General features: G+C 36.7%; 1 protein-coding gene across 4 annotated transcripts in view; it reads left to right on the top strand.

Annotated features, from left to right (window-relative positions):
* The window catches only part of synrg (synergin, gamma), a 67,660-nt gene that overhangs the window by 29,477 nt on the left and 25,202 nt on the right, over positions 1-12,981 (top strand). For all 4 annotated transcript variants that reach the window (XM_051665356.1, XM_051665355.1, XM_051665353.1 and 1 more), the window contains 2 exons: positions 1,295-2,260; positions 10,226-10,777. In XM_051665356.1, coding sequence (XP_051521316.1) covers positions 1,295-2,260; positions 10,226-10,777 — 1,518 coding nt within the window. The remainder of the gene's footprint in view (positions 1-1,294; positions 2,261-10,225; positions 10,778-12,981) is intronic.

Here is a 12,981-nt window from a genome sequence, read left to right as displayed (position 1 = left end):
TGAAGTGGAAACCCTTAATATAGGGTGTTTTGTTTCATAACGGAATTCATACATGTGATAGACCAATATACCGACCAGGTTGATTAATCAAGTTATATTTGCCAGTTTGAGATTGTCAACATCAAATGATTGCCTGATTGACAGATTAACAGAAGTGGCCATTCTGCCTAATGTTATTTATTTCAGCAATTTTGTGAACATCTTAGTTGCTAAATTAAATGGTAATACATATATAATCATTTTAGCGTTCAGACACACAGCTCTCTGTATAGAAGTATTGTTACCGGCCATTAAAAACTCATATCAGAACTTAATACACTGATGTAGGCATATGTGCATGTCCCTGTCTCACTAGAGCAGAATCCAGTGGGGACAGCTCTGAGAGGTCCAGTAAGTTAATGCTTGCAGTGATCTCTGTAACTATCTACTTCAAAAGTCCCTCATTTCTGTTTTCTACTCTGCCTTTGATTCATTATATGGATCACAGATGAAATGGAAAAATGTCTGTCATCTAAATGTCATTCTATGAATATCACTTCACGAAAAGTGAAATGAAAATGCATTGAGTGTTTTTGTGTATGGGTTTTTTATGCATGCTAAGACTGAGATATGCTGATGATGATACATTTAGATTTAACAACAATGTATGAGTATTAGGCCCAAAACATACTTCATGCAAGTATCTGAATGCAAGCTACACAAGCTTGATTTCATGCTGTAATGCATTCATAAATGTAACCACGTGGAAATCATAACATAACTCAAATACACGTTGAATGATGTAATGCACACTTTGACATAAGGGGATGCTAAAGCTGGCAACGTTCTTCAATCTCTTTAAAGGTCAAAAACTAGTCGTGGTGCGAAATACCTTCCTGAGCAAATTAGTTAAAATGTTGACTTGGCATGTTAGCTACCCGAATAAAAACAAATCTGATTTAATGGCCCAGACATTTGAAGGTAACTATCATGCCTTGAGTTTTGAGGTTTGTTTCTGCCAAAGTTCAGCAAAAACACACATTAAGTAAATACAATGGAATTGCAATGCAATTGTTTTTCTTCGTTTCTTCTATTTATATTTGGCGCATTCTGTTAGTGCAGTTTTCTTTAGTTTACACTGAAATTCTTGTTTTATTGTACCACCTTTTTTTATTTCAATTCAGCAGTCATATGCAGCTTGTGTTAAGCATTGCTAACTTTGTTTTGTGCTGTGCCAGTTCTTTGTCCTTTGTTGTTTCAGTGTGAAATGTGTTTTGCCATGCTCTTCAATTGTTTTTGTTTTGTTTTTCCACAGGGGAGGGATTTGCTGATTTCAAGTCTGTCAGTGCCGATGATGGTTTCACAGACTTTAAAACAGCCGACACTGTCTCTCCACTAGACCCACCAGACCAGGCCAAGTTTCAGTCAACTTTTCCTCCTCCTTTCACTTCCTCTCATTCTCTACCGCTGTCCATTTCTCAGCCAGCCTCTCTGGCTCAACCTAGAAATCCTCTCAATATGGCAGACCTGGACCTCTTCACCACAATGGCTTCTCCGGGCCCCACCTCCACTGCTGACTCTGAACTCAGCCTGTTCCCCTCACCACCTCCATCTTTGGTCCTGCCCACCACAGTCCCCAAACCTCCCACCGTAGGGGGTGAAGACTTTGGCGATTTTGCTCTCTTTGGCTCCTCCACATCCTCAGAAGTCGCACCAGCCACCTCTGCAGTGGGGAGAGGTGCTGGGGCGACAGTTCAGGATGACTTTGCGGACTTCATGGCGTTCGGGAGCTCTAAAGACCAGAGAAGCGAGGCTTGTTCTGGAGAGGGTGGCAGTGAGGTCCAGGGTGACACATCCCAGCAGCGGCAGCAAATCATTGCCGATAAGTACGACGTCTTCAAACAGCTTTCCCTGGAAGGTGGCCTGGCCTACGACAACAACAAAGAAAATGGCGGGGGCTCTTTCTCGTCGCCCAAGAGCGACAAGGATGACTTCGCGGATTTCCAGTCCTCCAAATTCTGCTCTGCTCTGGGGGCGTCTGACAAGAGCCTGATGGACAAAGTAGCCGCCTTCAAGCAGGCCAAAGAGGACTCTGCCTCTGTGAAGTCCCTGGACCTCCCATCCATTGGGGGCAGCAGCATGGGGAAGGAGGACTCAGAAGATGCGCTCTCAGTACAGCTGGACATGAAGCTGTCAGACATGGGTGGAGATCTGAAGCATGTGATGTCTGATAGCTCCTTAGATCTCCCTGGTTTGTCGTCCCATCAACCCCCTGCTGCAGGTGAGGAGTTAGTACGCTTGCTCTGGTGAAGTCCAGCTCACTTTATCTGTTGCCACTTTCTCTCTCTCAAACACACTAAGTCCAATACTCAGGCCACTCAAAGGCTCAACAACGCCCAGATGGAACACTGTGTTTGTGTTCTGTATGGAGTTATAGTTACTTAAAAATTAGCCGCATATCATGCCATTCTTTCCCATTCAGTTTATTTCTATTTTCAATTTAATCATGCACAATTGTAAACCTTTGGTATTTATTGTAGTTTGTATTTATTTATTTATTTATTTAATTTAGCATTTGTATTATTATTTTTTACCTGTCAAAACTTGTGCTTGTGAATTTCAATCTCAAGAAATTAGTATTATCGCTTACAGCACAATAACTGGTATTAATAATGCCCAGTGTTATCAGGTTATCAGCTATAAAAGCACATTTATATGCAGCATTTAATTCATATAGCTCGTGACTTGGTTTTCTCTCCTGTAATTTGTCTGTCCACGTTGTCACTGCTGCCATCTCTCATTGGTTGGCTTCCCCTCAGATTCCCATGATTTAGTTGTGACATCAACAGAAACGCTTCATAATGGTTCATAAAGCATTGTTTATACCCAATTCCAATTAGTTTTTCAGATACAATCTTAAGGACTCACTGTCCACACTGTCATTTTGCAAGTGATAAAATGTAATCCGTTTGTTCAGTGTAGTCAATATGTGGTATGTCTACATCAGTTGCCATTGTAATGACATCAGCATCAAGAGACTTCAGAGGCATTACTGCATTAACATTTACATTAAGTCATTTAGCAGACACCTTTACTCATGTGACTTACAAATGAGGAACATGCATTTACATGAATTATACACATTGATTTAAATTCTTTATCTGAAACTGCTAACTCATTAAAACTACTTATTAATTGTTTATTACATATTAATTGCAGTATAACTCACTATATGGGGAAAGATTAAGTGAAAATTAGTGAATTCAGACATAGCTGTAGATATTTTCGCATAGTACTACGTGTTATGTCTCAAATTATAAAATAATAATACGATTAAAAAAAAACACATGAAATCCTGTAATGATAAAACAGATTTTATTTTGATTTTACACCATTAACAAAGATGATTTGGATTGGTTTTGCAAAAATCCTATTTAATGCGTTTTTTTGACTACAATCATCTATATGGATTTTATTAAAATATGCCAAATTCATTTTGTTCCTGCTTGTCTGATCAAAGCCAACCTCACATTCCATTTGACTTTAGAATGTTCCATTTTAGAATGTTTACAAATTTTAAATCCTTTTATATGTTTGAGAAGCAGATTAAATAATAGGATAAAGATTATTGCATAAAATAGCAATATTCATTTAAATTCTGCTGGCACCAACAGGTCTAACTTTTTGTTCTGGTTTTTGACACAGCCATTTTGTGCTCTTCAGAATTACTGATGGAATATGTAAACGGCCAGATTAATATGCTAATGGAAATAATTTCTTTGCTGTTTCCTGAGAGCAGTGCAGTCAACTTGATTTTTATTAACATGATGAATGATCTTGACATTTGTCTACTCATTCTTCCCATAATAATGCACAGATCCACTTTAAAAAATATATCCCCTCTTTTGCTATAGAGACCAGGTGTTAAAATCATCCTGATACAATCATGACACACTCGTTTTGCATGTGGTTGTTCATCTGGCGTATGATTGTTATCCATGTTTGCATGTGCATGGGGAATCCTCAATGCCGTGCCAAAGTGCATATAAGAGCAAAAAAATACTACACTACTTAACCCAAATCATATCATTAAAGCATGAACTTGCTGCCCTTTACTCGAGCTGCATCTGATGCCTGTCAACGAAGCAAAATCAGAGAGCACATGGGCTGCCATGTTCGTAAGCTCTTCCCCTCAGATGTGCTCAGTAGACACACTCATATGAATGCAAGTAGCTCTTAATAGATTGGCCTGTTTATATAAACTGTTTTATGTCCTAACATCATTCATCATTCATTTACACTCAGCATTCTCATTCTTTGCTACTCATGTTATCTGGTCTGCATGTAAGGTATTCTGAATGTGTGTGTGCGCAACACTTCATCACTCATTTCCTCATGTATCATGGTGAGAACACAGTCACAGTATTTCATTCAGTCAGTGTCAGCCATCATATCAGCTCTCGTGTACACAGACTGGTTTCCATATATGAAGCACTGTAGGAAGAGTTCCGATACGCTTGTGTGGTCTCGCCATGGCCCTGATGATTTCTACAACCATACCTGAATATAATAAACAGCAGGCCAGATTGATATATGGTGCATTCACGCCATGCCGAAATGACTGTAATTACGAGTTTCCGACTAGTTCATACTAGTAATTAGAAGTTGGAAAATTTGAAAGCTTCGACTTCTGACACTTGACTGTTGTGACGTCCAAAACAACCAAAATGGCTGCGGCTTTACGAGTTAAAGGAATGTTCTGGGTGTTCAATACAAGTTAAGCTCAGTCGACATAATTTGTGGCATAATGTTGCAGTAAGGCACATTCAATGGATGTGAATGGGTCAGTCCATGAACATTAAAATAAACTTTGTTTCAAAAATATAGCGACAAGATGTTAACATTATACGTGTTAACATGAATTTTGTGTCATAAAATCACTTACTAACATTATCTATGTAAAGTTATATCCAATATTACAACTTTGTTTTCATGACAACATAACACTAGTACACTTTGTTATAGGTTTTGTCACACTAAAAACAAGTAGAACAGAGATTTCATCGCACTAAAATCATGTTAATATGTGTAGTTTAAATCCTGTGGCTATATTTTTGAAACGGTATATATTTGAACATTTATTAACTGGCCCCATTCAATTTCCATTGCAATTGCCTCACTGTGTAACCACAATTTTTGCTTTTTTTTTTTTTTTTTAAATAAGCGAGGATTAGTTGAAATGATTTTTTGTGGTAATCAATATTATGCTACAAATGCTGTTGATTGAGCTTAAGTTCTATTGAACCTGGAACACTCCTTAATAGATAGTTATGTAGCTACCACTGCATATCTGTTTGATATGTCATTTTATTATAGTCAGTGTTACCTGCTTCGCAAAATAAAATTGCTGTCAATTAAGTATCATATAGTAAGTATTAAGTCATAGGGATTAAGTATCAACAACAAAGGTTTGTTTTAGATCTGTTTTGGTGGTATAAGCTGTTGTCATAAAAACAAATAATTTCTGAGTTTGAGGATGTTCACATCTCGTGATTACACTAATTCTGACGTGACATGAATGCAGCAATAGATCTTAACTACAGTACAGTAGATGGCATATCAAATTTGATGTGACTATGTTGAGAGGGATAAAAGTGCAGCTTCTTCAATATGTGGTCTTAATTTCTAATCTTCACAAAACATGTTTCCCAGAGTTTTTTTGGCCTCTTGAAGTTGCAGCGAAGGAATAGTTTTAACATTTTATCGGCTGAACGATCAACACCCAGGCGCAGAGAAGTATGTCATTTTGAACAACATTTGGCCCTCACATACTCATTTTAATTCCTGTCAAATTAAATATGCCATCTTCTCTGTCTGAGGTCTATAAGAATCCCAGTTGTTTTCTTTACAGAGTTTGCGAAGGCAGAATCATGTATATTTCATACCAGGTGGCACATTTTCTGATGCTCCAAACAGGAATCCCACTTGAAAATGGCCACCTGGTTTTGAGGACTTCAAAGAACGTATGGCCTCACTCAATATAATTTCCTCAAAACACTGTTTATAAAATCTCATAAAAAAGCTTGTAGTTTGGTTACTAGACACCTCTAGAGCCCAAGCATAAATATTGTAGCAGATTCAGAGTGTTGGGTTTCTTAATGCTTGCACTACACCCCTGGATGTGTAGCTAACCTCCCTAGAGTATCTCTTTTCCAGGCCAGAGCCGCTAAACGTGGTTCTTCCACTAGTACATTACTTTATTTCAGGTGTTTCAGTACATGAGACCAAACATGAAAGTGGAACTCTTTTCAACTTTGCTTTTTTACACTCCAGTATGTGCCAGCCTTCAATTTGTGAAATTGACAAGAATTTACATGCAGTAAATGATTAGTAGGAGTCAATTTGTTTCTGGCATACTTAGAAAATAGGTTGTTTTTATCAAGAATGGAAATGTATACATTCAAATTTAATAGTGTATTTTTATTACAGGAAAATTAACTTATTTATTTTGAATATAGATAGACTTGATTAATACTCCTGGTTGTGTTGAAGCATTTATGCCAGAAAGCATATTATTTGTATTTATGAAGCGAATATTGCTTTGATTGATATGGAAATGTTACCTTTTTTGACTTACGTGGGTCAAAAAAAGCTCCTACCGAGATGTACGGGATGGCGAGAGAAAAAGGGTACTGTCTCTTTTTGTCTGTTCTTTACCTCTCACTCAAACTGATCGATTTATCTGGTTTCTTGTAACTCTTTGAGCACCTAACAGAGTTACGATTGAGTCTAATTGACGTAAACCTATACTGTCTTTTAGACATTAATTTAGAAAAATGAACTCCAATTTAAAGTCACAAAACTTCAGAGAATTGTCCCCCAATAAGCTCTTGGGTTCTCAAAGGGTTTTTTCTAAAATGCAAAGAGTCAATATTAGCATCACCTTGATCTTTGCTTAAATGTTCTGTATCACTTTCCTTTTTTTTTCTGGTTGCTTTTTCCTTTTATAGTTCAAATACAGTGTGTTTTTGACCAATGAGAACTAATCTGATCTTAATCTGTGAATGTGCCTTTTCAGTGCTGGGTTCTGCATCTGGTTTTGGGATTCTGTCCTGTTTTTTTCTTCTCACTTATGAGTTTTCTGACTTGCATGCCCTTGTATTCTTATAATGCATAAAAAAGAAAAAAGCTTTTTAATTGTTAGTTTGGCAAAGCTATTGTAACAACAGATCTTTCATGATATTTTGTGACCTCTCTTTCTCTCTCTGCCAATGTTGTCGTAATAAATATGAATAATGGTACAGCAGACATTCGTGCCGTCTTGATTTCTCTCTCCATCCTTCAATCTTGCCACCCAAAGCAGATATAGCTGTCAGAATTAGCACACTGCACTAGCTCCTTGTCAATTTCACAAACTGATTGATTATGTGAACAGCTGTGTCCTGCTCAACTTTTCGACTATGAGAAGGGCAGGCGTGTATGTTTGATTATTCATATAATTATGATTAAGATCCAATGAATTCAGACATGTCGTTATTAATTTTAAGTCAGTGTAAAACAGGGATGGGTAAAAACATCGATTTTCTGATGCATCGCGGTCTTCATTTGAATGGTCTCGATATCGATTTTTAAATCCCAAGATTGGTCTTTTACTCTCTGAGCAACCCTCTACACAATGAGAGGAAATCACTCACATTTGCAACCCGGTTTTGCACTATGTGAATAAAATGTATATATATGTATATATATATGTATATGGTAAATATTTACATTTCACTCACCAGTAATTGTGTAGTTTAGTGGTGGAGTATTCAGCAGCGAGATGCTTTCACTGCGTGTTAAAAGTTGTTCTGTGTAATGTGTATCCAAAGTCGAGATCCACCCGACCCATTTGTCACTGAATAATGTCTCTTTTAATACCCTTTCTGTTCTCTACAATCAGTAGTAAAAAATAAACATTTAATTCTAATCATGCATGGCACAGATGAGATAAAGCCATTCAAGTCTCTCGTTAACATGCGCTCATTTACAGATGCTCTTTAAAGAAATGCCGGTTTCCTTAAAGAGACAGTACCGGTTTTTAATCACGTGTTCAACAAATCAATGGAAATACCTGTAAATAGTACAAATTCTGCATGTAAGCAATAAACGTTACAAAAAATTTAATATTAAATCTAATATATAATTTATTGATTGAATACATGGATTTGTTAATTTTTAAAAAGCCAAAATGTGACCAAAATGATAAACTAATAAAATATAATTTGTGAAATTAATATTTTCATAATGTACCTGTAATTAACAGCATTAGCTGGGAGATAATTTATTTCATATATAAGAAAAAGGGACATTATAACTGAAATGTACCCGTTTGAATAGATATCGAATCGAGAGCTTGTGAATCGGAATTGAATCGAATCTGGAAATTTGTATCAATACCCATCCCTAGTGTGAAATCTTCGCAAACCATTTAACTTGCATAATTTGGTGCTTTTTCTGAGTAAAACTGAATATTCAATGAGAAAAAAGGTAAGGCAGGACTTTATTTATCTATCGGGGATTGATTGGATGGTGAAAATGGCCGAAACGTACCCAGAATGGAGCCAGACCTGTATGCAGAATAACATGCACCAATTAATCATTCACAGTTAGCCACTGGACATGCATTAAGAAAGTATAGAGTCCATTTTGACTTTTAAAAAAGTTTTTTTTCTCTTTTGCCATGATCTCAAATGAGACCAGTTCCTGAAGCCTGTCTATAATTCGTCTTTATTTGAAATAATATCAAGCGGTAGCTTCAAAGAGCACAGTACAATACAACTCTGCAGTTCTTATATCAGTCTGTCAGTGTGGATGATTGTATGTTGACACTCTGAAGTGAAATGAAGAAAACTTTTCTGGTGAGTCACAGACACAATATATAGATTTTCATTCAAATCAGTGATTCATTTTAGAAAAAAAAAATAAAGATTTAGAATGTCAGACATAAAGTTGTTTTGACCTTGAAACAAACAAAACACTTTCAAAAATTATTATAGTAACACATTATCATTCTAGCACTCATTATTTTTACTCTTATTGTATTTTTGTTCATTTACACATAAGATACATTTATAAAGCTCGTTCAAAGTGCAGAGATGGAGCACCGGGGCTCCGTCATACGATGGATACCAAGAATAATTCATCATTAACAAGGACCTCTTGAGACACTCAGACTGAGTCATCCTAGAATGTATCATTAAAGCATTACAAACATGCTAATCGTCCTAACACAGGACTCAAAATGATGAAGAGCATGAATAAAAATGAGCATGGTTATTTCTATTGTTGTTGAGCCCTCTCTAGGTGTACATCAAAACAACACAATTTTGACCTGATTCATAAGTCAGAAAACATGGTTGAATTCACATTAGGGAGGGCTTTGGGTGAACAGTATGTTGAATAATAATTGAAAATATTGCATAAAAAAAAGGCAATCCTAACTTACAACTAGTTTAGATATAGCCAATAACTAGAGAAGCTCAGTGGCCCTTTGCCCATCTTTTATTGCAAATTAGAGTTCTGTTCTTTATTAACAGAATGTTCCTGGTTCCATATTAGTTAAGCTTCATTGATAGCATTTGTGACAAGCTGTTGATATAAGTAATTTAGAATAGGACCTCAGTTAAAACAAGCACAAAAATTGTATTTTCTGTAGTATACTTACAATGGAAGTCTATGGGGCAAGACCGAGGGATACATGTTAAAATGCATACTGTTTCAAAAGTTTAGCTAAAAAACTTAAAACACTATACATGTTCACATGACACCAGTGTGATTAAATCACCTAGTAACCTTGTCTGTGCAAAGTTATATACAATATCACTTTAGTCATGTCACTCATAACCAGTAAACATGGTAAATTTTGCATGATATGTGCAAAGATAGCTGTAAAGGACTGTTTGCATACAGAAAAATCCAAACACATGAATTACATCATAACACATAATCAAAAGTTCATGCACATAAAACAATTGTCCAACTGCTAAAAGGATACTTTACAACTCAAATAGCACATTTTTGCAAGGAAGAAGTTTCACATTTCTACTTTTAAACCCCCTTGAATGCCTTGCTCTATAGGCTTACATTGTAAGTGCGCTGCTGCAAATGCGATTTTTCTAGTTCAGGCAAGTGGCATAGTAGTTTCCTGTAGTAAGAGACAGCATGCTACTTTATTTGAATGGAGTGTTCCATCTTGTCATTACAGAGGCTGACGATTTGAAATTTGACCCCTTTGGCACATCAACTGTAAGCAGTCTGGGCAGCTATGACTGGTCAGACAAGGAAGATCTCTCATCTGGTCAAGGTAAGAAGCTTCAGGCAGGGTCTCTAGATGGACTTCCATCTTCAGCCATGGTCCCCAGGAAGGAGACATCTTTCGGAAGCTCAGAGAACATCACCCACACCACGGTTGCCAAGGTGACCACCTTCCCAATCGAAGACAGTGGCACCTCCACCGAGAGCAGATTTGAAGCCTTCGCTGACTTTGGCTCCATTGAGCAGTCTGGACAAGACAATGATGATGACTTTGGTGACTTTGCCAGCACAGTTTCTGAGAAATCTGACTCCCCTCCTGGAACCACAGAAGCGGGCTGGGAGGGCAACCAGGGCGAGACAACAGATGAGTTTGGAGCCTTCCAGGGAGACAAGCCCAAATTTGGCAAGTCTGACTTCCTGAAGGCCAGCGCGCAGCCCAAAGTGAAATCCAGTGAGGAGATGATCAAAAATGAGCTCGCCACCTTTGACTTGTCTGTGCAGGGTAAGTGCTATTACAATATTTTATGAGCAATAAAAATGTCCCTTTAAGTTCGCGTGAGTTTGTCAAGCATATATTTCAACAACACATGTCAAATCAGCAATAAAAACTCATAACAACGGTATGATAAAATTTTCTTATTTAGCTCTGATCACTTTAAAAGACTTGTTTTAAGTCTGGTCCACCTATGGTTGTAGAGTAAAAAAAAAGAAAAAGAAAATGTCTCTAGAAAAAAGATGACTGTCTTATTTTTTACTGAAAGCAGGACTTCCATTTCTACAGCCGCCATACAAGTATACCACCTATAAAGTGTTGGGGAGTAACAGAATACATGTAACAGGATTACGTATTTAAAATACAAAATATAAGTAACTGTATTCCACTACAGTTACAATTTTTAAATCACTGGTAATTAGAATACAGTTACATTCAAAAAGTATTTTGATTACTGAAGATTACTTTACATTTTATTGTCATTTGTTTCATTTAATATTTAGTCCTTTCAGATGGAAAACATTTATACATATAAATGATGCGATCCAAAGTGCATTTGAACAGCGGTGAAACACTTTCTTATGATGTGTTACATTCATACGAGCAGACAGAGAAGTAAGTTTGAAGTAAGTTTGGAGCAGAAGAAATAGAAATAAACCTTGTGTAAATTGTCAGCTTTACGCTAAGCTAAAATGCTATTTCTATCCATTTTACATGCACGTTACCAGGCAGGATCATATTTTTTTTTTATCAAGAAAATTCACGTTGGATCATAATTTATTTTTTCTAGTAAGACCTTTGATATTAGAGCAAAAATTATATTCGTTATAATAATTTTTGTATTGTTTTGAAGAAGTAATCCAAAGTATTTAGAATACGTTACTGATCTCGTGTAATCTAATGAAACACGTTACAAATTACATTTTACAGCATGTATTCTGTAATCTGTAGTGGAATACATTTCAAAAGTAACCCTCCCAACCCTGCACCTATACTGTCTTTGGCAATACTTAAAAAAAGAAGTTATAAGTAGACAAGGATCTAATAGAGGGCAACAGTGCCCACCCACTTTTTCCAGGCATCTCAGTTCCGGAAGTAATTTTGCCATTAATTTTTTCACTAGGGATTTCATAAAGTACTTTGTAAAAGCGTTCTAAGCCATGAACCAAACCAACCAACTCTGGGACTAATCACATCATTACAAGCTTTAATTTAAATCAAAAAGTTATACAAAAATCAGACAAAAAGACAAAGGTACTACAGACTATACATAATGTATTTCATGAACGAATGAATGATATAATTGAATTAAAAACAATGTAAATATATAAAACTGTTGATTTTTAATTGATTATAAGCATAGAAATTATTTATTTAAAGGATCTTGCAAAATATTCAGATACACTCTCTAAACACTTTATTAGTACCTACATATTCATGCAATTATCTAATCAGCCAATCGTATGGCAGCAGTGCAGTGTATAAAATCAAGCAGATATGGGTCAGGAGCTTCAGTTAATGTTCACATCAACCATCAGAAAAGGGAAAAAATTTGATCTCATTGATTTCTATCGTGGCATGATTGTTGGTGCCAGACAGGCTGGTCTGAGTATTTCTGTAACTGCTGATCTCCTGGGATTTTCACGCACAAAAGTCTCTAGACTTTAGTCAGAATGGTGCCAAAAACAAAACACATCCAGTGAGCGGCAGTTCTGCAGAAGGAAATGCCTTGTTAATGAGAGGTCAACGGAAATTGACCAGACTAGTTCTAGCTGACAGAAAGGTTATGGTAACTCAGATAACCACTCTGTTCAATTGTAGTAAACAGAATAGCAACTCAGAAAGCACAACACGTTGAACCTTGTGGTGGATGGGCTACAACAGCAGATAACCACGCGGGTCACTTTATTAGGACAATAGTGTTCCTAATAAATTGCTCAGTGAGTGCATATGTTAAACATTAGTACTTTGAGAGTGTTGAGAGGCTGACTCGATTGCGTCATTCGCAGTGCATAATGGAAGTGGGCGATTACTGCAGAGCTCTTTTGCCGCAGTTTTTTTGCTTTGATTCTCAAATTGGTGGATTTTCCCTCTTAGGATCTTGGGTAGCATAGGTCTTCACCAGGATATCCGTTGTTAAACAGTTGAAAAAGTGCGGACTGTTGGCTTTAGCAGGAGCATATACCAAAAATGAGTGGGATTTTAACTTCTGT

This window comes from Myxocyprinus asiaticus, chromosome 31 (assembly GCF_019703515.2).
Source record: "Myxocyprinus asiaticus isolate MX2 ecotype Aquarium Trade chromosome 31, UBuf_Myxa_2, whole genome shotgun sequence".
NCBI classification, from domain to species: domain Eukaryota; kingdom Metazoa; phylum Chordata; class Actinopteri; order Cypriniformes; family Catostomidae; genus Myxocyprinus; species Myxocyprinus asiaticus.
This window is presented reverse-complemented; position numbering and strand designations above follow the sequence as displayed.